At 43.9% G+C, this 26,631-nt stretch overlaps 1 protein-coding gene across 1 annotated transcript in view; it reads left to right on the top strand.

The window, feature by feature from the left end:
* SNX10 (sorting nexin 10) overlaps nt 1–26,631 on the top strand; it is a 67,115-nt gene that overhangs the window by 15,306 nt on the left and 25,178 nt on the right. Inside the window, exon 2 of the mRNA XM_068972741.1 lies at nt 21,558–21,604. Within this exon, the coding sequence (XP_068828842.1) occupies nt 21,581–21,604 (24 nt within the window). The 5' untranslated portion in view covers nt 21,558–21,580. The remainder of the gene's footprint in view (nt 1–21,557; nt 21,605–26,631) is intronic.

Below are 26,631 nucleotides of genomic sequence, written 5' to 3'. Positions count from 1 at the left end.
AAAAACATTGTGAAATCAAGCCTATTGTTGAGTGATAATCAAAATCCTGAAACCCTGAGAACCTCACTATTTGACAAGTAACAAATATAATTTTCTTTTTAAAATCTTTTTAGACTAAAATAGCTTCCTGTGGATATTTTCCTTTCTCATAAAGAACTTAATGTTTCTACTGGCTTAGTATTTTTACATTGGGAGTGAGTGTAATGTGGGATGGTGCTGTATGACTTGCTTAAAAATATGATATTCTGAAACACTTGGGCTTTTCCTTGTGACAGTGGCTTGTGGAGAAGTACATAGATTTGGTAACTTTGTGTGTATGTGTGTATATATAGTTTCCTTTATTACAGTTGTTTTCAGTTTCACAATTGAGTGTTAAGAACCTAGCCTGTGAATGACATGTGATTCTGCTTAAAGTATTTTAAGAAAAAAGATATTCAAGGAAGGGATTGGAAAGCTATCTGCAGGAAAAATAAAACAGAAGCCATATGTAGTGAAAAATCAATCAGAAGAATCAGAAAAGCAGTTTATTGTTAATAATGTATTAACCGGGTTGATGAAGAGTCCATACCTCACACTGCTCTCCTTCAGCTGCGAGGATGCTGCCATGTACAGCAGCATCTGCGAGGCTTTGTACCTGAGATCCTCTTCAGTTCCAAAGAAGACCTCCGTCTCAAGTGTTATGATGCCCATACATCAGTGAACACTGGGCTGCCTGTGCTTCCTTAGTGCAGTGCCTGAGTGGCTGAGTGATTTCTGAGCACTGTTTTCTCCCATTTATTTGTTCAGTCAGTATAAATGTATGTAGAGAACCCATTAATTACCTGGTCCCTTAAGGCAGAGATCTCCCTTTAGGCCAGAGATTCTAAATAAAGAACAGTGTGAGCTGTGTTGTCCCTGAGCCTACAGTTTGGTGGGGAGATAGACATTAACTCAATGCCTAAATGAATAAGGGTAAGAATCTCGCTGAGATCAGAACCACAGAGGAAGAGCTTGGTGGAGGGGAACTGTAACGAGGGGGATTTGACTCTGCTGGAGGGAGTTAGGGGAAGCTCCCCAGAGATAGTGAGACGGGAACAGAGATCTGGAAAGGGAGTAGCAGTCATCTAGTGACAGATGGGTTTGAATTCCAGCATTGCCCCCGAGCAAGTGGGTGATCTTGTGGTGGTTACTTTGAGCCAGTTACTTCCTCTTTCTAAGGCTTAGTATCTTCCTCTGTGAATTGGACAGTTATGAGAATTAAATGAGACAGTGCACAGAATATACTCAGCATGCTGCCAGCATGCAGTTGACACTCATAATGATAGCTGTTTTATTTCTCTCTGTGCTTTCTGTTCATTTTCCTGGAAACTTTGAAAAGACACTTGAATCTTTCCTTGTTCTGGTTAGCAGGAGCTACTAAATAACTCCAGAATAGTTAACTTGGAAAATGGAAGCTAAGGGAGATTTAATGATGGTTTTCAGATAGGCCAAGTGTCCTCAGCTTTGAAGCTAGGGGAAAGACTTCTTATAGAGTCATTGGTGTGAAGTCACATTCAGGATGGGGCTACTTTGGAAGCCGTTGAATATACTAGGATTTTAAGATACATGAATTATTAGATCACATCTCCTCCATTTCCCATGGCAGTCAACCATGAATAGCTAGGCTAATGTATGTTTTCTGTTCTGATACTGTATTCTGTTTGTCCAGTAATTTTTGCCATGGTGTTTGTAGTTATTTATAGGTATTTATTATAGCTAAATGTGCAAGGGTCTGTCTGCATCCTTTGAGAGAGGCAAGTCTTACTTTTTCTCTGATCTTTGGAGACCCACATGTATATACATATATCCAATCTAGCTTTTTACTCAATGTAATGCTATTTTTTGCACTTTCCATTGTTTTTACAAATATTTTTTTTTAAAAAGTACCAAGAATTTAGCCAGTGATCAGATTTAATTTTTATTGCACATTTGCTCAGTGCTTAAATTACTTAAATAGTTCTCACAGTACCCTTATAAAATAGGCACTATTAAGAATGCTTTCCCCCTCTTCTATAAGAACATGTAGGCTCAAAGAGGTTAAGTAGCTTGTCCAAGGTCACACAGCCATCAGTGGCATAGTTGGGATTTGAACCCAGATGTGAGTGGCTCCAAACCTGAGCTCTAAACATTTTGTTGCTGCCTTTCAAGCTAAGTTTTTGAAGATGATCTAACTGCTGTGTTAGCAAGGTAGGTGTGTGTCAGAAGATTTGTTATAGATTATATAGTTAGGAGGAAGGCTTATGAAAAATGTTAGTGGCCTCTGAAGAGCATTGAGGAAGCTTACTGAATTTAGATTTATTCAGTGAATCGGAAGTAGATATTGTAGTAATGTCTTTCTAGGTTATTTTCCTGATAGTTGTAAACTTTGCTTTTGAAGTACAGGCTTTAAGGAGCATTAGTGTATAGCAATCAAAAATTAAATATGCTTATGAGTGGTAGGACTTTATACTTCAAATAAGATTTTCATTTTTCCCTCATTCTTACCTCAGTGCCTATGTTAATAACTTTACAATCATTAGATCAATTATTGTTTGCTGCCTTAAATCTATTGGAGAACTACTTCACATTCATTTGGAAGCAAAGGGAGGATGCATTATAAATAAAAGATATAGGGAATTCCCCAGCAGTCCAGTGATTAGGACACTGAGTTTACACTACCAAGGGCCTGGATTCAATTCCTGGTCAAGGAACTAAGATCCCACAAACCGCATGATGTGGCCCCCCCTAAAAAAAATTCAGAGATGGGTGTAGACTCTGTGGGTGGAGTCAGGAAGGCCTATCAAGGAGACATTCGGCCAAAAAGCTGCTGGCTGTCAGCGCCTGATACTGCCGCAGACTGGGCAGAGCTCACTTCTGAACCGATTTGTTCTGCACTTCTTATTTTGTTCTCTGCTAGTGCAAATCCTGCTTCAAAAAGTATGTGTTGTTCTTGATCAGAACTAAATAAAAATACAACCTGATGTGTCAGCTAAGGGAGGGAGAAATATCCAGCAGCTGGTGGAGAAGGAGGGCAAGCCAGAGCAGTCCCTTCTCCAGCCTTGCTTTCCGTCCTAGTGACTGGTTTCTCCTGATTGAGCAAGAGGAATAACGATGACTGGGGTGAGGGGCTCTTGTTTATTTTATATATGTTTTATGTCCTTACAGGTTTATTTGATCTATAGTTTCAAATCACAAAGGCAATATATTAAAAAAAAAAGTTGTCAACAGTCCAGGAGTGTATAAAGTAAAAAATAAGAAAATGGGTCCTTCTCCCCTGCTTTCACATGCATGTGTATATATACATGCATACGCTTTGGCGTGTATCCTTCTGGAATCTTTTTCTGTGCATCCCCGTGCATATCAGTGTGTGTATACACATTTATGTCCATACTGAAACACTGGGATCACCCTGCCTGCTGTTCTGCAGTTTCCCCTTTGTCATTTCCCCTTAGTGTGTCATGGACACGCCCCCTCCCCTCAGTACTTCCATATTACCCTGTGTTTTGAACGACAAGGTTTTTGTGAATGGGGTTCACTTTGTTTAATCGCTCCCTTAGGAATGGGCATTCGGGTGTTCTCAACTTTTTTAGCAATAAACATGGCCACGGTGAGCAGACTCAGATGTGTGGCTTAGCGCCTAGGTGCTGGTCCTTCTCGAAGATCCCTTCCCAGATGTAGGGATGCCAGGTCGAAGGGTGTGTGAGCTCCAGGCTTTGGAGCCAGTAATCCTGTGTTCTGGTCCAGGTGGAGTGTGAGCTCTGGCCTGACTCGGATAGAATCCCGTCTTGGTTTCCACCAAGGCAGGCAAAGCAGCGGCACCCGGAGCCCCCGAGCCTGGACAGAGCTAGTTAATGAGCATGATGCTTCTCCCCTCTGTTTCACGCTTTCCCAAGCTTTATGCGGGTAACAGTTTTCAAATCTTGACTTCTGCTCACTCCAGGATGCCCAGTCTGCCCCGAGAAGAGGCCAGTCATGGTTTTCTTTCCCACTCCCCAGCTGCCTGCATTTGTTTTCCTTCTTGGTGTTTTGTTAACCTTTGGACTTCTAAAAATTGCTGACAAGATCACAAGATTAGCCTTCTTTGAAACTGATTCCCACTGGGTTAGTTTAATTTGGTCAGTTTTGTGACACCTTGTCCCAAGCTCTTTCCTGGCCAGACTCCCTTGGTCATGAATTCACCACAGCCTATGAATTCACGGCTGCCGCACTGACAGCTTCCCACGATTTTGGTCACATACCGGGAGGCAGCGAAGAAGGCCGGCTGACCACTGGGCATCCTTGTGGCTTCATTGTCCTCACTTCTCTGGGTTCAACAATGACTTCTGTTAAGGGGCTAGACAAGTCGCTTAAATTTTTCACTTATAATTTTCCAGGTAGTTTTTATATTGTTTGTTTGTTGTTTAGTCGCTCAGTTGTGTCCGACGCTTTGCAACTGTTTTTACTGTAGCCCGCCAGGCTCCTCTGTCCATGGGATTTCCCAGGTAAGAATACTAGAATGGGTTGCCATTTCTTTCTCCAGGGGATTTTCCTGACCCAGGGATTGAACCCCCATCTCCTGCATTGCAGGTGGGTTCTTTACCACTGGGCCTCCAGGGAAGCCTGGTTTGATATTAGGGAGGGGTTATTTTTCTGGATGCATTGCGCATGCCAGTCTCCCTCAACTCCATCTCCCATCTCCTGCCCACCCTTCTCCCTATCGTGATGGATGTCACTCATTGATTGAATGATTGATTGATTGATCCTGACCTTTCACCGTAGAGCCAGGGGCCCCCGGTGCTGCAGAATTAGTGTCAGTACACCTGTGGGCTTAGTAAAACCTCCAAGGGCCACAGTTGAGAAGGAGTACAGGGAATACAGAGATGAATGATACCCAGTTCTACGGAGTTCTTGGGTTTCTAAAATGATAGAAGAAAGTTAAGGCCTAGCACAGGATCGCCAACCTTTTGCTTTTTATATAAAGGGCATAAAAACCTCCTCAAAACAGATCAGATACAATTATTGTTTTCTTATGAAAGAGAGGCTAATTTTGATACCCCGAAAGTAGAAAAGACATAATCTAAAAATAAGGCAGAGTACTTAACATAGAAAGATTTTAGCTTTCTAGAAATTCAGTGCAATGTTTTCTTTTTCCCATTTTACTGTGGACCTTTAAAAATTTGGTCATGGACCTAAATGCCATTTAGAGACCCCTGTTAGTTATTTCAGACTGCTAAAGGTTTTCTTTTTTTATATTTTGGTGGAGAGAACTACAAAGCAAAAAGTTAATTCCTTTAATCCAGGTAATATTGTATATTGGTGTTGATGTGTTCTTGGATGAACATTTTATTTCATTAATTTCATTATTTGTGCGTAATAGTAGTGGTTGATCATTTTGCAGAACAACACAAAGGGGTTAATCAGTTCAGTTCAGTCGCTCAGTCATGTCCGACTCTTTGCGACCCCATGAATCGCAGCACGCCAGGCCTCCCTGTCCATCACCAACTCCCGGAGTTCACTCAGACTCACGTCCATCGAGTCAGTGATGCCATCCAGCCATCTCATCCTCTGTCGTCCCCTTCTTCTCCTGCCCCCAATCCCTCCCAGCATCAGAGTCTTTTCCAATGAGTCAACTCTTCGCATGAGGTGGCCAAAGTACTGGAGCTTCAGCTTTAGCCTCATTCCTTCCAAAGAAATCCCAGAGCTAATCTCCTTTAGAATGGACTGATTGGATCTCCTTGCAGTCCAAGGGACTCTCAAGAGTCTTCTCCAACACCACAGTTCAAAAGCATCAATTCTTCGGCATTCAGCTTTCTTCACAGTCCAACTCTCACATCCATAAATCACTACTGGAAAAGCCATAACCTTGACTAGACGGACCTTTGTTGGCAAAGTAACGTCTCTGCTTTTGAATATGCTATCTAGGTTGGTCATAACTTTCCTTCCAAGGAGTAAGCGTCTTTTAATTTTATGGCTGCAGTCATCATCTGCAGTGATTTTGGAGCCTCCAAAAATAAAGTCTGACATTGTTTCCCCATCTATTTCCCATGAAGTGATGGGGCCAGATGCCATGATCTTAGTTTTCTGAATGTTGAGCTTTAAGCCAACTTTTTCACTCTCCTCTTTCACTTTCATCAAGAGGCTTTTTAGTTCTTCTTCACTTTCTGCCATAAAGGTGGTGTCATCTGCATATCTGAGGTTATTGATATTTCTCCCGGCAATCTTGATTCCAGCTTGTGCTTCTTCCAGCCCAACGTTTCTCATGATGTACTCTGCATATAAGTTAAATAAGCAGGATGAGAATATACAGCCTTGACATACTCCTTTTCCTATCTGGGACCAGTCTGTTGTTCCATGTTCAGTTCTAACTGTTGCTTCCTGACTTGCATACAGTTTTCTCAAGAGACAGGTCAGATGGTCTGGTATTTCCATCTCTTTCAGAATTTTAGTACTTTTCAGATTGAATAGGTACCTGTTCTCATGGTGACTCTCTGTCCAGTGTCATTCATTTCTTCTAGTTTTATGCTGTCCATCTGCTATTATGAGGTGGCTCTGGGGTACAGCAGTGAACTAGCCAGAGTCTCTGCCCTCTTGGAGCCCACATCACAGGGACAGATACACCTATAAACAAATAACATAGATTCAGGTTGTGTTGAGTGCCGTAAGGAAAATAAAGCAGTGTAATTGGAAAGAGAATGAGTTTGGGAGGAAACTTTTAGTTAAGGTGTTGCAGCAAAGATGACTCTGGTGACATTTGAGCTGAGGACACAATCAGAAAAGGTTTAGAGAAAAATGTTTTAGAAAGAGGGACTAGTAGGTATAGAAGCCCTGAGATGGAATGAAGTTGGTACATATAAGAGATGGAGAGAAGGGCAGAGAGTAAAGGAGAGAGTAGAAGTAGGTAAAGTAGGAATGTAGGCTGCGATCAGCCCACAGGGTCTGTAAGTTGGTGGGGAGTGGGGAAGCTTTTAAGTCATGGTCAGAGATTTGGAGTTTATTCTCACTGCAGTGGCCAGTGTTGGTGGACTTGAGGCAGAAGAGGCATTTGATCTGAATTTTGTATTGAGAGGTTCATTCTGCTTGTGTGGAGCATGGGTTGTACGGGCACAAATGGAAAAGTCACATAGGCATGCTGGAATTGAATCCGGCAAGCCCTTAATCAGGGATGAATGCAGAAATTGCTTGGTCTAGAGGGAAAGAGGGGACTCCCCTGTTCATAAAAATGGAGTTAGTGAAATTCCTCCTAATGACTAATTTTTTTGACTCTTCCTCACTTAGGTTGAAATTTCTCTTGAGATTTATACATTGGTCCTCTAGGTGAAGGTAGAAAAAGGTGAAGTCGCTCAGTCGTGTCCGACTCTTTGTGACCCCGTGGACTGTAGCCCACCAGGCTCCTCTGTCCATGGGATTCTCCAGGCAAGAATACTGGAGTGGGTTGTCATTTCCTTCTCCAGGGGATCTTCCCGACCCAGGGATCGAACCCAGGTCTCCCATGTTGCAGGCAGACACTTTAACCTCTGAGCCAAGTACCCCACAAATTCATTTCCTTTAAAGCTATCTTGCAGCCACCTAAATGTTCAACAGTAGAAGAAAGGTAACATTTACTCAGTGGAATGCTGTGACTTAACTATCTAGGAACATAGAATGCTATTTTTGTTGTAATGAAAATTGAAGAAAAGATCTAGGTTTGTGAAAACACTTGATTATGATGATAAAAAAAATATGCATGTAAGAAAAAGTCAGCAAAGAAATATACCAAAACTGTGATGATTCTTTTGAACAGTGGATTATGCTAGGATGACCAGAAATAACTTGCCATTTAAACGACAATGCTTTTGAGCACTCTTAAAATGTGTGTGTATGTGTGTGCGTGCTATTAATAATTACAGAGTGACCCGTATAAGCCAGTACTGATTTGACTAACCCAGGCCATATGGTCATCCTAAGTATGGGTGGTAATTTTACTTCTCTGTTTTTCAAACTTCCTGAATTATACCACTTTAAATTTAATTTGAACTAAAAAATGCAAAATAGTTCTTTTGCCTTAGAATATTTACTTTCAGAGGTCAGAGGGCGTTTCTTTGGGCTCTCTTACTTAGTCTGTCCTCCTGACCATGGGGAAGGACCATCTTGGTCTCTTTCAAGCTGGGAGGCTTTGATGCTGTGATCATTTTCCCCCCTGAGATTTTCAAGAAAGAAGGAACTAGAATAGCACTTGCAGATTCCAAGATGACCTTTTCCTGCGGTTGATGGATTATGACCACAGTAGGCTCAAAAATGACCCAAGGACTTGTTTGGATTATTTGGTAGACCTGGTCTTCCCTTTTTTTTTTTTAATTTCCCAAAGAAGTTTTCAAATTAAAAGTTAGTTTTGGGGATCTGCCTTTTCGTTTTTTCTGCTAAAGTGTTCCTAACAGAAATTTGTATTTGACAGACTTGTGTATAACCTCATAGTAGTGAGGTGTAACGGCTTTCCTGGTCGCTCAGCTGGTAGAGAATCCGTCTGCAATGCAGGAGACCCCGGTTCGATTCCTGGGTCAAGAAGATCCCCTGGAGGAGGGTATAGCAACTCACTGCAGTATTCTTGCCTGGAGAATCCCATGGACAGTGGAGCCTGGTGGGCTACAGTCCATGGGGTCGCAAATAGTTGGACACAACTGAGCGACTAAGTACAGCACAGCACAATGAGGTGTAAAGGTGACAATGTATTGGACACTTACAGTACCAGGAAAAAAATCAGAGAGGACTTTTTAAAATAGGGTAATCTTTTCAAACTAAATATGTATTAGAATCAGTGCCACAGCTTCCCTGGTGGCTCAGTGGTAAAGAATCTGCCTGCGAATGTAGGAGACATGGGTTTGATTCCTGATCCAGGAAGATTCCGCATGCCGTGGAACAACTAAGCCTGTGCGCCACAACTACTGAGACTGTGCTCTAGAGCCTGGGAACTGCAGCTGCTGAAGCCTGCATGCCCTAGAGCCCGTGCTCCACCACAGGAAAAGCCACCACAGGGAGAAGCCCACACAATTCAGCTAGAGAGTAGCCCCTGCTCTCTGCAACTAGAGAAGAGCCCGCACGGCAATGAAGACCCAGCGCAGCCAAAAACAAATAAATAAAATTATCTTAAATAATTTAAAAAGATCAGTGCCAAGGGATCATGGCACTGATATTATCTCCATGGAATATGGGGGAGTTAACGGTAAAACCTTGAACCAGTCAGTTATTCCTTTGCCTTTTCCATGTTCAGATGCAAGAAAACGAAACACCTTGGTTAAGAATATGGTGAATGTGTTCCTCCAGCTGCTGACTACCTTTTGGAGGAGGGAGGAACCTGATCAGACAAGACAGGCCAATGGCCTGGACCAGGTGATAGGAAGCCGCCTGTCTAGTCCCACCTTTCCCTGGAGTCCCACTTTCCACCACCTCTTGATCCCAGCCACAATGAGCCACTTCCTGTTCTCCAAAGTGATTTGTAACTTCTTGCTTCTCTGGGTAATCAGACCACTCCTCCCACCTGGAACCCACCTCTGGCATCTCACCTCCATCATTAGGGGAACATGGACATGGCAGCAAGACCACCTGGGCTCAAATCTCAATTCTTTTGCTTAGTAGCTGTATGACCTTTGACAAATTAGTTGTTACCTTCTTGGTACTTATGTTTTCTTAAGTCTAAAATGGTGCTAATATTCACATCTACCTCAGAATTTTTTGTGAGGATACATGTAAAGTGCTTAGCACAGTGACCGTTGGCAGAAGGACTCTCTGGGTGTTGATTATTATCATTATCTTTTGGAGTCTGGCCCTTCCTTTAAGCCTGTGGCCATTAACCAACATGGGATTTAGGGACTGCAGACCTAGGTTTGAGTCTGAGCCCTGCCCCTATGTGTTGGATGGCCTTGGGTAGTTATCTTTCAGTAACTTCTTTGAATGCCGATTTCCCCATCTGGAGCACAGTATATCACATGGTTTCTGGGTGAGTCATGTGTGAAGCATATATGAAGTGCCCAGTTTCATCCTTGACACCTGGAAGACAATCTCTATATTTTCCGTCCCTCCCACGCTATAGCAGTATGTCACCTGATACCTTGTACCTGCTTGGCTGCATTTCTTCCACTAGATTGTATCTTTTTTAGTTTTCTTTGTTTCTACACGGCATTCATTGATTCTTTTGTTTGATTTCCTCACTCATCTGTTCACTCAATCGTTTTCTTTATTTATGCATTCTCTTTCATTTGTTCAAAAATCATTTATAAGCACTTGCTAAGGGTGACCGGCCCAGGAATCTACCATTGTTCCAGCTCGAGTCCAGGATAGAAGTGTCGAGAGCCTGAATTAGGCTAGAGACATTGGAGGCTGCGAGCAGGGAATGGGCTTTAGAGAGAGAGGATGGTCAGGGCTTGTTGACCAGCTAGATTTATAAAGTAAGGGAAAGGAAGCAATCAAAGATGGTGTCTGGGATTCTTGCTTGAGTCAGTGTGTGGATACTGATACCATTAACTAAGACAGATGGCGTAAGAGGAGGGAGAACTGGCTGTGTTCTGGGGGCGGGCAGGAAGAGGTGGCATGCGACAGCCAGCCTGGATGGGACACAGTCAATTTGAGGTGCCTGGAGGATGTCTGGATGGGGATGTGCACAAGGAGGTTCTGATTGTGGCCTCCTTTGGGTGTGAGATGGGGGTGGTGACTGAGACAGAGAACGAGTGTGGAGCAGAAGAGATGAGGCTGTGGTGACCCTTTGGGAATTGCCCTGATTAAAGCGGAAGGTGAGTGTGAGTCTGTGGCTTCTGCTGGGAAGCCATGCGTAGTGCCTCACCACAAAAACTGCTCAGGTCCCCCACCAAGCACAGGCCACTCACCATCTGCAAGTTAAGACCAGCCTCTGGTGTCAGTGTGGAGGTGGGGAGAAGAACACCCTCTTCCCCACCAGGACCTCACTCATCACCTGCAGGGCCTGAGCTACCGTGAGTGTCTGCCTTCTTCCCCTGAAGCATGTCTCACAGAACCTTTCTCTTAAAAAAAAAAACAAAAAAAACTTTATTTATTTATTTTAAAATGCATTTATTTATTTTGGCTGTACTCTGCAGCATGTGGGATCTTAGTTTCTTGATTAGGGATTGAATATGTGCACCCTGCATTGGGAGCGCAGACCACCAAGAAGTCTTGGACCTTTCTTGAATAGATAGATGCCGTGGTCCTTTTCTCCTCGCAGCTGTGGGTCATTGCTTACTCTCTTGTCCAGTTGGATATGCACAAAGGGGGAAGCACACCAACAGCCACTTCCTCTCATACCTCCCTCTGCTGCTGCTCTGTGTCTGGGCCACCACCACCTGTGAGCTGTACCACGTCGGTAGCCTCCCAACAGACCTCCCTGCTTCTGCTCTGGCCCTGATAGTCTGTAAGTCAGATTCTATCTCTCACCTGCTGGAAATGCCCGCAGGGTGTCCAGATTCTTCACTGAGGTCCACAGGGCGCCTGCCTCCCTTTCTGAGCCCCTCTCTGTCTTCCACCAGCTCCATCCCCATAGCTTCCTTAGCTCCAGGTAAGCCAGGCTTGCTCTGCCTTGGGACTTTGGCACAAGGAGATTGCTCCTCCTGGAGTGTTTAAAAATTGAAGTACAGTTGATGCACAATGTTATATGTTACAAGTGTACAATGTAGATTCACAATTTTTAAAAGCTGCTGCTGCTGCTGCTGCTAAGTCACTTCAGTCATGGCCGACTCTGTGTGACCCCAGAGACGGCAGCCCACCAGGCTCCCCCATCCCTGGGATTCTCCAGGCAAGAACACTGGAGTGGGTTGCCATTTCCTTCTACAACGCATGAAAGTGAAAGTGAAGTTGCTCAGTCTTGTCGTGACCCTATGGACTGCAGCCTACCAGGCTCCTCCACCCATGGGATTTTCCAGGCAAGAGTACTGGAGTGGGTTGCCATTGCCTTCTCCTATGCTCCATTTATAGTTATTATAAAACATTGATTATATTGCCTATGTTGTACAATATATCCTTGTGGCTTATTTATTTTGTACCTAATAGTTTGTACCTCTGAATCCTCTACTCCTATCCTGACCTTCTCCCTTTCCCCTCTCTAGTGGTAACCATTAATTTGTTCTTTATATCTGTGATTGTTTCTTTTTTGTTATTTTCACCATGCTGTGCTAAGTCACTTCAGTTGACTCTGACTCTGCAACTCTGTGGACCGTAGCCTGCCAGGCTCCTCTGTCCGTGGGATTCACTAGGCAAGAATACTGGAGTGAGTTGCCATTTCCTTCTCCAGGGGATCTTCCTGACCCACGGTTGAACCCATGTCTTATGTCTCCTGCATTGGCAGGAGGGTTCTTTGCCGCTAGCGCCACCTGGGAAGTCTGTTATATTCACTGGTTTTGTATTTTTTAGATTCTGTGTATAAGTGATATCATACAGTATTTGTCTTTCTCTGTCTGGCTTATTTCATTAGCATAATATCCTCTGAATCCATCTATGTTTTGCAAATGGCAAACTTTCATTCTTTTTTATGGATGAGTTGTCCATTTATTGGATAACTCTCCTTTTTCTCCCACTCTGATGTAAGTAAACCCAGGACCTGGTCATTTTCCCATCTCTGATGTCTACCACAGTGCTGGGTCCTGCCTAGACTGATGGACTAGCCAGGCCTTCCCCTCTACACTGGGGTGAGAGGAACCCGAGCTTGCTTGTTGGGGAAGGAGAAGGGACTAGTGAAAAGAAAGAAGCTGGAGTTATTAAGGAGGTGGAATAATTGATGGACTGATGCATTGAAGAAGGTAGGGAAGATAAGATCATGAAGACAGGGAAGAGTTTTATGTTTTGTTTTTTTGAGACTAAGGGAAGTGAGTGAATGTATGGGTAGATTTCAAGGTAGCAGAGGACCAAGATGAAGCGTATAAACCTGATGGTCTTACTGTTTGATGAAATGGGAGTAGACCAGGAGGAGGAGGAGGCTGCTGGATGAGCGGAGGGACTCCTGAACCCTGGAGGATCCCACCTAGGCTGGAACTCAGAACCTGGAGATGGAGCCTGTCACAGAAATGACTGGATTTTTCTTTGACAGTGAACAGGACAAGAGAGAAGTGGAGGAGACAGAGGCTATGTTGATCCGTGTTTGGGGGACTGGTAGATAAAAGGGGCTGTGTGTCAATGGAACAGGAAAATAAGGATGCTGGAGGGGTGAAAACGTGAATGGTGAGGAAGTGAAGTCTGGAGCAGGAATAGGAGGGTAGGATCAAAACTTCTGGTGGCTTTCCATTCAAGTGGAAGAGCAAATTGTATGACAGTGAGAAAGTGAGAAAAGGAAGGGTTGGCTGTGGTGGTCAGAGGAGGCTTTTAGTGTTCTGTTTCAAAGAATAGTTCCTGGTTGGGATGTGGCCACATGATTGATAAATTATTGATAAACAAAGGATTAGGTTACAGGAATGAAGAGGAACAGGCTAATAGGGTGAGACCAGGGACCGTTAGGTCATGCTGTGAATGAGGTCCTCCTTGGACGGATCAGGAAAAAGTGGGGGGAAACACACGGAGGAGGCCTCTAAAAATGAAGAGATGAGGAGCAGGAGTCTGGGGAGAAGGAACTGATGCTGGGAGGTGAGGAGAAGGGAGTTGGATCCCATGCCTAGGTTCTGGGTGCTTCTTGGCAATTATTGTCTGGAGATGACAATGACCAGGGGAATTTGGTTTCTCCTTATCTTGAGAAATGGGAGTGCTGAGGACATGAGCAGCCTCAACCTGGGAGGGTTACAGGGAAGAGGAGAGTGGAGAAGCCAGGACTAAGCTCAGCTAAAGCTGCTGAGATAATGCAGGTGTGAGACATTTGCTGGCTTGGGATTGAGGGTTCCTGGGGCATGGTGGAAGACAGGGTTAGAAGAAGAGATGGCAAAGGTGGGAGGGGGTCAGAACCAGGTAGGGATGAGGAAGCCACAAGGGCTGGGAGAGATGGTGCCTGCAGGCTTTTTCTCTTGGCAGATGTGGTTTGCAGGATGATTGACACTAGGGGTATGAATGAAGGGTTTTAGATAGTACTCTACCTTTTTTTTTTTTAAATAGCTTTGCCGTGGTATCTGCATACTGTACAATTTCCCAATTAAAATATACAATTCAGTGCTTTTTAGTGTCTTCGTAGATAGGTGCAGCCATCACCACAGTCAATTTTAGAATATTTTCATTACTTCATTTCATTGTCCTTTAGCTATCACCCTTTGTAACCCCCATCTCCATTCTTTCACCCACTGTCCCCCGCCCCAAGCCTTAAGCAACCCCAAATCTCTTTTCTGTCTTTATAAAGTTCCCTATTCTGGATTTTCATGTGAATGGAAGTTGCATAATATATGGACTTTTGTGACTGGCTTCTTTTCACTTCCTATGATGTTTCCAAGGTTTATCTCTGTTGTAGCTTGTGTCAGTATTTCATTCTTTTTTATTGTCAGATAATATTCCATTATATAGATATACCACTTATATAGATATACCACACTTTGTTACCCATTTGTCCATTACTGGACATTTGGGTTGTTTACACTTTTTCACTGTTATGAATAATGCTGATATTTATATACCAGTTTCTCTGTGGGCATTTGTGTCATTTTTCTTAAGTATATACCTAAAATGCAATTGCTGGGTCAAATGGTATCTCTGTTTAATTGTTTGAGAAAATACGAGTGTTTTCCTAAGGGGCTGTACCATTTTATATTTCCACCAGCAATATATGACAGTTCCAATTTCTCCACATTCTTGCCAACATTTGTTATTATCTGACTTTTTTATTCTAGCCAGCCTAATGGAACTGAACTGGTATCTCACTGTGGTTTTGAGTTGCTTTCCCCAGTGATTATTGACATCTAGCATCTTTTCATGTGTTTATTGTCTATTTGTGTATCTTCCTTGGAGGAATGTCTATTCAGGATCCTTTACCCATTTTTAAAGTAAGTCTTTTTAGTATTTTTTTTACAGCTTTATTGAGGTACATTTGACAAAATTTTAAAATGTACAATACAGTGGTATATGTTTACATTGTGAAAGGTTTCCCCCATTGAGTTAATTAACACACCCATCATCTCACTTATTTACCTTTTATTTTTTGGTGAGAACATATAAATTCTATTCTCTTAGAAAATTTCATTTATACCATGCCTGTTTTACTTTAGATCCTTAAGTCTTTTTATTACTGAGTTGTAAGAGTTCTTTATATATTCTGAATACAAGTTCCTTATCAGATGAATGACGTGCAGATATTTTTTCATTCTGTGCTTTGACTTTCACTTTCTTGACGGTATCCTTTGAAGCACAAAACTTTAATTTTCATGAAGTCTGTTTTTTCCTTCTGTTGCTCATGCTTTTGGTATTATATCTAAGAATCCTTTGCTAAATCTGAGGCCATGAATATATTTACCTGTTTTCATCTAAGAGTTCCTAGTTTTTGCTCTTAACACTTGGGTCTTTGGTCCATTTTGAATTAGCTTTTATATATGGTATAATGTAGGCGTCCAACTTAGTTCTTGGCTAGCCTCTTGTCCCAGGAGTACTTATGAAAAAGGCTGTTCTTTCCCCACTGAATGGTTTTGGCACCCTTGATGTAATCAGTTGATCATAGAGGTAAGGGTTTATTTCTGGACTCTCAGTTCTGTTCCGTGGATCTGTTTGTTTATTCTTGTACCAGTTCCACACTGTCTTGAGTACTATTGCTTTGTAACAAGTTTTGAAATCAGCAAATAAGAGTCCTCCTACTTTTTTCTTCTTTTTCAGGGTTGTTTTGGCTGTTCTGGGTTCCTTGCAATTAGATAGGAATTTTAGAATTGCTTTGTCAGTTTTTAGCAAGAATTTATCTGGGATTCTGATATAGATTGTGCTGAATTTGTCAAATAGTTTGGGGGAGAATTGACATATTAACAATACGAAGTTTTCCAATCCATGAACATGGGATGTTTTTCCATTTGTTTAGATCTTTAATTTCTTTGAATAGTGTGTTGAGTTTTCAGACTATGTTTTGCACTTTTGATACATTTAATCCTAGGCATTTTATTCTTTTTTTAAAAAACATATTTATTTATTTGCCTGTGCTAGGTCTTAGTTGCAGCACAAAGGATCCCAGGTCCCCTGCATTGGGGAGTACAGAGTCTTAGCCACTGGACCTCCAGATATTTTTTCTTTTGATGCTACCATCAGGTAGTATTTTGATGGGAAGTCCTCTTATCAAGTGAAGGGGTAGGGTGAGTGGAGAGTTGAAAGAATGCCTCTCCAATTGTTGACAGGAGAAAAGAGCAGGGCATCTTCTATTCTTCTTCAGGAGGCTGTGTGCCTAGGTCTTTCATGGTCCTGTGGCAGGGCACTGAGGGATACATCAGCCTGAAAAGAACTCCATATAACCAAGAGCACATGGTTTTGTGCTGTGGGGGATGGGAGTGAGTAGGTGAAGACTGATCGCTCTTGGTTAATAGAAATGCAATCCAATTGGACTAACTCACATTAAATATTTAAATTACTAATACCCCTCCCCCAACTTCTGAGATTTATCAGCTTTTTCTACAAGGGGAAAATGAGTAGACCAGATGAATCACTAATTAGGAGAAACTTAGTAGCATTAAAGAGGAAGGAGACTGTTCGGGAAGTGTGAAAAATATTTTCGGATTTGATCTGGGAAGTTTGGGTTGTTTTGAGGAGAGAGGATGTCACAGCACAAGTTAGGAAGTCCAGTATTGCTTGCTTGTCTGCTATAGTGGTCACCTCCTCTCTCTTTCATCTGCTTTTTATGACTTTCCCCCTTGAACTCTGTTTATCCTGGTTGTATTTTGCTATCCCTCAGTGACTCTCCTTAGCATGTGTATGAAGGGAAGGAGAGGTCATGCACATGCTTGTGTCTGGAGCAGCCGTAAGTCAAAGGTAGCCCTTATCCTAAAGGCCTCCAAAATAGTTGTGAGGCTAAAATATTATATGCATGTGTATATTTTTTCTTGTTTCTGGATTTCAGACCCTACCTTTGCCCTGAAACTGAAACTGAAGTCGCTCAGTCGTGTCCAACTCTTTGCGATCCCATGGGCTGTAGCCTACCAGGCTCCTCAGTCCATGAAATTTTCCAGGCAAGAGTACTGGAGTTATGACCATGATTGGAATCCATTGTAGAGATGTCTTAGAGATTAGCAATTTAGTATTTCATTATTTTATGTATTATGAACCAGTAATTTTTTCAGGCTGCTTATTCTCTTTAGACTCATTAGAAAAGACTCTGATGCTGGGAAAGATTGAGGGCAGAAGGAGAAGGGGGTGACAGAGGATGAGATGGTTGGATGGCATCACCAACTCAATGGGCCTGAGTTTGAGTAAGTTCTGGGAGACGGTGAAGGACAGGGAAGCCTAGCGTGCTGCAGTCCATGGGGTCACAAAGAGTTGGACATGACTTAGCGACTGAACAACAGCCACCCTCTTTAATATATTTGTGAGTATTTGCGTGATAAATGCTGGGAAAATTTAATGGTAATTTTGTCTTTCCAGACAAAAAAATGATAATTTTTGTCTTTAACTGAATTTCATATTTCATCTTATTTTTCCATTTGAGTTTTGCCTTTATAAAGCTCTAAGAAGAGCAACGTGCGTCTGGTTTACGGATGGTTCTGCATACCTTGCTGGCCCTTCTCAAAAGTGCATGGACACCCCGCTTCTGTCCATTCTCATGTTTTGGTGCAGCTCTTTTTTCTTTTTTGTTGAGCTCTTTTGGTTACATGAATTGCTGTCTCCCTCAAGCTCAACCAAGAGGTTGTTTATCGTGAGGATGCTGTGCGTGGGAACCGGAGACCCTGGGCACTTAAGCCTCTGGGGAAGTAAGACCTCCGAGTTATGGTGCCGGTGCAGGCAGCCGTGTGCACATCAGCAGCTGAAGTTGGCTTCTGCAAACCCAGCTTTTCTGGTGGCCAGTTTCTTTAATATCTCAAGAGATCTTTTATCTACATCATGACTTCTTTTTAAGTATAAGCTCTGGTCTGCAGAACTCCAGTTAAAGCACTGTTATCTTTCCATTTTCTCACCATCATTTCCTAGCTTCAGGACCCAGAGAGCTGCCAAGTCTTGGTGTTTCCTACTGCAGATGCTGAGAGGAAACCGGTGCCAGCCCTCCCTGCTTTCCACGCCAGGCCACGCCTCTGGCACCTGGCTACCCTAGGGATGGGCTCCTCTGGAGTCCGATGCCCATCCCTGAGGCTGTTTTCTGTGTCTGAGGAGGGCCCCCCAGGTGATAGGAAACAGGATACCTGTAGAGCCACCCCCTGCAGCAAGACCCTGGCCAAGAACTTCCCCCAGAGGAGGGGAGGACTGTGCCCTCCACCCCTATCCCCACCTGCAGTCTCCACTGCAGACCTGCAAAGGACATAGGTGCCAACAAGAGTTGCTCTGGGGAAAACTGGCACTGAATTAAACCTTGAATTTTAAATAACCCCACTGATGGTGGGGTTAAATAGATGAAAATAAGAAGTCAGTGATTTTTTTTTTTTTTGAATAGAAAGCTTGCTGAACATTGTGGGAGGAAATGAAACAAACACAGAAAGTGAAATTAACTGAGCTGTTCCCCCTCCCCCCCACAAAGGGAGAGTAAGAAAAGTCATCAAATACATTGCTTTATTTTCTTTTTAAAAGTATATAATTTTCTTTTTTCCCCCCACTTTATCGGTGTGTCACATGTTGTAAAGGTAGCATCTCTTCCTATATTTGAATCTGCTATTTATTTAACATGAAGTAAAAACTTCTATAATTTGTGTTTGAGTCATTATTTCTTCTGTAGAATAACAAAAATGCAACCAAGTATTGATAGATTTTACGGATGTAATTTGCATATTGAACGACTCATGAATCTGTCAGATTCCACCCAGCAAGCAGAGAGGAGCTCCAGAGGCTTGCAGAGAGGGAGAGGTTTTCAGAGGCAAGACAAAGAAGCCGCAAACAAACAAAAGGATCATTTCTGGCTTAGGTAACCTCCCTGGGGGGACAGACGGGGGATTACCTCATCTTCCTTTGGGGGATCGAAAGAGTGGCCTCATTGGTGCTGACTAGAAAATTCCACACTGATTAGGATTGCACTCTTGGGAAAGGTTGTAACGGCAGTGCGTGCTGAGTCTCTTCAGTCGTGTCAGACTCTTTTCAACCCTATGGACTGTACCCCACCTGGCTCCTCTGTCCATGGGATTCTCCAGGCAAGAATACTGGAGTGGGTTGCCATTTACTCCGTCAGGGGATCTTCCCGACCCAGGGATCAAACCCGAGTCTTCTGTGTCTCCTTCATTGCTAGGTGGGTTTTTTACCACTAGCACCACCTGGGCAGCCTTGTAATGGCAGACGGGTTAGGAATTAAGTCTTGGTTTGAGCACAAGTAACTATGTTGGGCCTGTCATCTCTTTTTTTTAACACTTCTTATAGAATTATGGTGTTTATTTTTAAATGACTATTACTTCATAAAGTGTAAAATTATGGAAAAATTCAAACAATATGGAAGTGTATCAGTGGAAAATAAAGCTCTTTGCCCCCTAACCACACCCCTATCCCACTATCCAGGTTCAAAATATTAAAGCTTGACCATGTGTTCTCTGTGATGTTTTGGGACAGGTTTAAACTTCTTAGCTTCCTATTTTTACAGTTTGACTTGGTCTTTAGCTTCTCAGGGTAGCCAATGCCCCATGGGAATTGCAGAGTCCCTCTGCCTTGGCTGGGAGAGGTTGGAAAACTCAAACCCTTTGGAGAGAATTAAATTAAGACCCAAACTTTGAACCATTTGTCTACATCACACAGTTATGAAGGCAGTCTTGGGCAATGAGAAGACAAGGGTTGGGAAGTGGACTTGCCATCTCTCCCTTCCTTTGTGACCTGGGGCAACTTAACCCTCCTTCTATTTCCTTACCTGTAAAGTGTGTGCTTAGTCGCTCACCCATGTCCAGCTCTATGTGACCCCATGGACTGTAGCCCACCAGACTCCTCTGTCCATGGAATTCTCCAGGCAAGAATTCTGAAGTGGATTGCGATTTCCCTCTCCAGGGGAATCTTCCCAACCCAGGTCTCCTTCATTGCAGGCAGATTCTTTACCATCTGAGCCACCAGGGAAGCCCTGTAAAGTAAGGACATTTAAATCTCTTTCACAGGATGGTTGTGAAGTTTACACAAGGAAACACAGAATGCTTTGTTGGAGAAATTCAGCCAACTGGGGAGACAGAGAATATACAAAGGTTGTGATGCAAGTGAGGTTAATGCCAGCAGGGAATCGTGTAATTCACTGTGTAATGGGGGCCAAGAGCTGGGGCAAGAGCTGGTAGGTGATTTCTGGGCAGCATCGTGGAAGAGGAGTGGGACTTGGCAGGAGGATCTGGAAGGGGTCAAGAACCCGCCCAATCATTGTTTCAGCCAAATCCCCAGATGGATGCAACCCATGGCCTACTTCTCAGGGGATGCAGAGATTCCTTCAATAACCAAAACTCTTTGAGCTGCTCCTCCTTCCAGCCTCTGCCCCTTTGCTCATCCCAGTCCCTCTGCTTAAAATGCCTTTTTCCTGTTACCTTCTGGGCTAAATCACACCACTGTTTAGGCCTCAGCTTAAGTACTTTCTCAGTAAAGCTTTCTCAGGTGACATTCCCCCATCTCCCTGTTTAGGCTTGCTCTCCTCCTGCAGGAGCTCTTTCCTCTGTCTGCTCTGGGTTCTCTCCTCCCCAACACCACGTGGGACTGGAGGCCAGAGCTGGTGTTCCTGCTTCCTCGTATTCCCTAGGGTTCCAGGGATGTTTTTAGAGATTCAGGAAATACTTGTGGATGATAATCATCTGGAAAAATGAGGTCAGATGTACTTTATCAGAATAAAGGCAGATTCTGACTTTGCAGTCATAGCCACCTTTCCATTGTAAGGTGCGTGTGCATGTCTATAGTCGGGGGACTTAATTTTTTTGGGGGGGAGGTGTGGGCGGGGGCAAGGAATAGGTGTTAACTCCAATGAGCTGTTGTAATAAATGAGAGTTTAAGGAACAATAGGCAATCCTAGGGACATGCAGTGTCTGGAATCAGCCGATAGGCTGCCTGCATTGACTGTGGGTCAGAGTCAAGGTTCCAACCTTTGTCCTTCTTGAGGCCACACCATCTCTTACCTGAACTCGGGAGTAGTTTAAATGTCAAAGGAATGGGCTGTTGATAGTGATACAGGGTTGATAGTGAAACCGTCAGGGCCTTTCTCAGTGGTGGATCTCTGGGTATCGTTTTCATTCTCTCTCAGTGCTAACCAGCATGCCCTGCTGTGCCTCATGTCTCCTCTGCTCACTGACGTCTCCAGCCCCTTCTGATTTCCCCAAGATTTTGACTCTGGCCTGACTGTGCCTCATCTTCAGTTCAAAGGCCTGTCATCATCTAGCTGCCTTGGTCTTGCCATGTCCCAAACGCCCAATCCCCAGGTGGACCGATCTTCATTCTGGTGTAGTCTGCAGGGTCTGGGGTCTGGGAGGAGCACAGGTACACTTTTCAGAGACCCAGAGGGCAGGTTCTCAGTGAGAGTTTGGGCGGGAGGCCCTGAGGGGCCTATCTTCTGTATGGAGGTTCCAAATCACCAAGTGTTGTATCTTATTTTTCAGATTGATCGTGTTCTGTGTTGAAGATGTTTCCAGAACAGCAGAAAGAGGTATGTCTTAAGAAATCAGAAAATAAAGACTTCATGTGCTTTGACTCACTCGAGGTTGGATCTTCGTTCTCTAACCATAAATCTGTAGAGGAAAGTCAAGATACCATAGGGCATCATAGAAGGGGGCTAATGAAAGAACAAAGCATTTGTCTTCCTGCTCCCACACCCTCTCTCCCCAGCATCGCTGCAGCCATCTTGGCCCTTATCTTTGGTTCCAGTGGCTGCACTTTCTCTCTGCTCACTCCCATCCACTGCTTCTGAAAGTATCGTTTTCCATGACTCAGAATTCTCCCAGGCTCTGGGACGCTGAACAGTCTCCCTTTGGCCTGCTGTCTCGGGTTTTCTGCTCCGTTACTTAATTCTGAATTCCCCCACCTTTGGTAACCACCCAGGGTAACTGTCTGCCACTAGTTTCAGTTTTGTCCTGCTTGTTGCCTCTTAGATCTCTGGGGTTGGTTTCACATAATCTGGGGAAGGCTGTCCCTTCCCCATCCCAGCCTGGCCTCCCAGGCTTCCGACCCCAGCTTGCTGAGTTGCTGTCTGGCTGGAAGATGGGTAGCATGACCAGCACACCAGCCCTGGGTTGAGCAGTCTCCCTCGGAAGAACCTGTTTGTCTGCCCTGATGATTGTGGTAGTACACATGTCGTTACTAGGTGAGCTGAATGAAACTCAGTAGTTTCGTTGGACCTTTCAGGTTCAGTCGCATGTGTACACACAACAGTTCCGTGTATACACACATAGTCGCAGACACAGTCAGACACGGCTGCATGGTCCTTACTTTGCTTTGCCCAAATGTAAAACCCTAAACAATCCATTTCAGAGAATTCTTCCAGAAAACTTCTTTACTAGATCTCTCATTATTTCTTTCAGCCCCGTGTTTGAGTTCAGAGTCTCTTCAGTAGTCCAGCCCACTTCCACACTTGTAGTCCAGGCTGCCCCCCCACCCCATTTTCAAAGGCAGTGTTTTTGTTTTTTAGTTTTTTAAAATTGGTATAACACATGTAAACTGCAGTAAATGCATACAATGCCCTTATCTTATGTATGCAGCTCAGTAGGTTTTCACTTATGTGTACAACTGTGTAACCACCACTCAGATCAAGGTATGGATGCTTCCAGAACCCCAGAAGGTACCTTGTATCCCTTTCCAGTCAGTCTCCCTAACATCCTCACAGAGTGAGCTCCACACAGTACCATGATCAGGGATGCTTTTTCCTTGTCCTTGTATTAAACAGTACTGGGACCAAGCTGCTTGCTTCAGGAAACACCTTCTCTGTGAAGCTGGCCAAACTGCAAGTCCTCACACTGCCGTCACTTCCAGTAGTGATTTCAAGTTCAGGGGTTCCCCAGACCAGCTTCAGTTTTGATTATGCACAAGAAAGACTCACAGAACTCACTGAGAGCAGTTGCATTCACGGTTATGGTTTATTGCAGAGCAAGGATACCAGTTAGGATCAGCTGAAGGGAGAGGTGCAGAGGGTCAGCCTGGAAGGGTTCCTGGGTGTGACAGTAGTTCTCTGTATGATAATGCCTAAGAGAAGCTCCCCAGAGCCTTTGGTGTCCAGAGATTTCTCTGAGGCTCATCCTGCCTGCTGGAGAAGACTCTCGAGAGTCCCTTGGACTGCAAGGAGATCAAACCAGGATATTCCGATATTGATCTCAATCCTAAAAGAGATCAACCCTGAATATTCCTTGGAAGGACTGATGCTGAAGCTCCAATAATTTGGCCACCCGATTCGAAGAGCCAGCTCATTGGAAAAGACCCTGATGCTGGGAAAGATTGAAGGCAGGAGAAGAAGAGGGCGGCAGAGGATGAGATGGCTCGATAGTATCACTGACTTAATGGACATGAACTTGCACAAACTCCGGGAGATAGTGGAGGACAGGAAGGCCTGGCGTGCTACAGTCCATGGGGTCCCAGAGTCAGACACGACTTAGCGACTGAACAACAACAACAACATCCTGCCTGCATGGTCAGTCTTTAGTGTCCACTCCTCCTGGGATCAGGCCTTTAGTCTCCAGTTCCTCCAGAGGTCATGGCTCATACAGCGTGACCTTAAGCCTCCAACCTATTCACATTGTTAGACTGTCCTGTGGTCAAAGCCCAGACAAACAGAGATACTCTTGTCAGTCAGGACATTCTGGGGCCCTAGAGATCACCTCCCAGTAGTCAGAGGCAGAGGCCAGACCTCCCTTCAGGTAAGCTGAATGCTTCACTACATACCTGTATCGGCCTGAGCCCTGGGCAGGCTATGCCAAGGGAGCAGAGCTGTGCTGACAGCCAGCATTATTCCAAAGGCACATTTTAAAAATTGTTCTCTTGGTGGGGAAAGCTCCCCATGAAAGCAACAGAGACTTTTTTTCCGGTTAGAAGAAGCGTTTCTTTTTCTTTTTGACTTGGCTGGTTTAATTGCTTGATGTTAATTTTTAGTTCATTTCAATTCATAAAAACTAGACACAAATTTTAACCGACTACATAAAGCATTTTATTGACCTTGTGAAAGTCCTTTATTATAAATAATTATGTAATATTATAACATTAAGGTTATATAACATCATAATCTTAATGTTATTATAACATTAATGTTTCTCTGGTGGCTCAGTCACTAAAGAGACCACTTGTAATGCAGGAGACCTGGGTTCAATCCCTGGGTCAGGAAGATTCCCTGGAGAAGGAAATGCAACCCACTCCAGTATTCTTGCCTGGAGAATCCCATGGCCAGAGACGCCTGGTGAGCTACAGTCCATGGGGTTCCAAAGGGTTAGACATGACTGAGCACATTGTACACACAGAGTGTTAATGCAGCTGCATAACGTTAAAGAATTTTAAACTGGAAAGTCCTTCAACTGAAAAGGAAAATACCCATAAGGAGAAAGAGGTATAATGTCTAGAAATTTACTTTGGCCTCTGTTAGCAAGAAACCAGCACAGCAAAGCGAGATTCTCAATGTGCCATAGCACATTCATGTTCGTCACATATCAGTTCATTTCCTGCATGTGGTCAGAGTGACTTCCTGGCTTCTAACACGTTGCTCTTAGAACAAAGTGCAAATTCCTCAATGTGGTTTCTAAGGCTCCAGATGATCTTACCCAGCTTCTTTCCCCAGGCTTGTCTCCCACCCTTCCTCCACCCAGCACCCATCTCACTCCTTATTTCAGGGACTTTATTGCTCTGCTAGCCCTGGGCTCCTGCGCTTTCATAGATGTTTTTCCCACTGCTTTCACACCACCTTGGCTGACTGACTCCTCCTTATTTTTCAGGCCTCAGCTTATAAGTCAAGAAGAGGCTTTCCTCAAGCCTCAGTTATCAAGGTATTTTTATATCAGCACCTACCCAGCAGCATGCTGGAGTCAGTGCAGGAGGAGGTTTTGGTGGAGACTTTAAATATTCTAGTGGCTGGTGGCTGTTTAGTGGAAAAGAATTTGATTCCCCCACAACTGGGTATGTGAGGGCTGAATGCAGTATCCCTAATTATTCTAGAATCCGGACCCAGGGGGCAGTGTGTGTATAAGCACTTTGCACTCAGTGCCCACAGGAAACGTTGCTAATTAATCATGAGGTTGGCACATGAATCGAGACCTAGTTACCATCCTTGTTCAAGATGCACACCGGGGAACTCCCTGGCAGTCCAGTGGTTTGAACTCCATGCTTTCACTGCTAGGGCCTGGGTTCGATCCCTGGTCGAGGAACTAAGATCCCACAAGCCATGCAGTGTGGCAAAAAAAAAGAAAATTTAAGATGCAGATGGCCCCGGACTGACATCTTGGTTCTACCTAACTGGTAGTGCCAGCCTAGAAGTTTGGTAAATTTTTCTTTTAAAGATCGAGGGTGGTGGGGAGTCAATTGCACTCTCTCGTTAAAATAGCTTTATTACTGCAATAAATCTAGAGAGAGGAGGGCAGGGAGGGAGAGGCTCCCTTGTTAGTTAAACATATTCCATTTGCACATTGGTTTGAATTCCCACGGGAGCAGTATCCGTGCTGATGGATCTTCCCCATAAAAAGGCCTTGGCACTGGGCCATTGTAAAATTAAAATGAATTCAGATTCATTCATGCATGCAGCTTTAATTTACAATTAAAATATTATGGTTACATATTTTAATAAGAATAATTAGATGGACCCAACTGAATCAACTCTTCTGTTTAATGAGACAGAACCCAGAACCCTTATGAAAAGGCAGGTGGCTGTGACAGGAAACACGTTTCAGACGGTGTCTTTTGTGGAGTCAGGCATTTTTGCTCTCTGTAATGTCCAGAATGAACAGTTTGAGTTTTCTATATTACTAAGGCCCTTTGGCTCCAGCTACATGGAGCTCATCTTATGTGATATGTAAATAAGCAGTTTACAGTCTCATGAAGTGTGACATTCTAGCCCCTCCAAGGAACTGGGTTTGTTCCTCTGCCCAGGGCTTTCTTGGTTTAAGTGAGACAGTCTTGTGTATGTGATGTGACAGGAAGGGTGTGCTGAGACCTGTTTTGTGTGTATGTGTCTCCCCAGCTCTCCTGAGTCGTGATGGCTGAGTTAAACTTCTAGAGGTTCATGCCTTTTGGATAAGAGTTTTTATTCCTTCAAAATGCATGTACTTTATATTGGATATAATGTCAGTTACCATTTATTAGGGCTTTGCTGGTAGCTCAGATGGTAAAGAATCTGCCTGCAGTGCAGGTTCGTTCCCTAGTTGAGAAGACCCCCTGGAGAAGGGAATGGCTACCCACTCCAGTATTCTTGCCTGGAGAATTCCATGCATAGAGGAGCCTGGGGCTACAGTGCGTGCCATCACAAAGAGTCAGACACAGCTGAGCGACTAACACTTTCCACTTCACTTCACCATTTATTGACACTTGAGTGACAATAAATCCATTAGCTCTGTGGCAGCAGGTACCCTGAGCAGAGCAGAACCAAAGTGTCTGGGAAAGTTCCAGGCCCCATGAGGACCCATCCACTCAGGCCCCTACAGGGAGAGTTAGAAGGGAGGTGCTGCTATTTTGGATGTGTTGGCTCTGAGCTTGACACTTAGATGTCCAAGA

This window comes from Capricornis sumatraensis, chromosome 5 (assembly GCF_032405125.1).
Source record: "Capricornis sumatraensis isolate serow.1 chromosome 5, serow.2, whole genome shotgun sequence".
In the NCBI taxonomy this organism is placed as follows: Eukaryota; Metazoa; Chordata; class Mammalia; order Artiodactyla; family Bovidae; genus Capricornis; species Capricornis sumatraensis.
The sequence above is the reverse complement of the archived record's forward strand: the minus strand, read 5'-3'. Positions and strand labels throughout refer to the sequence as shown.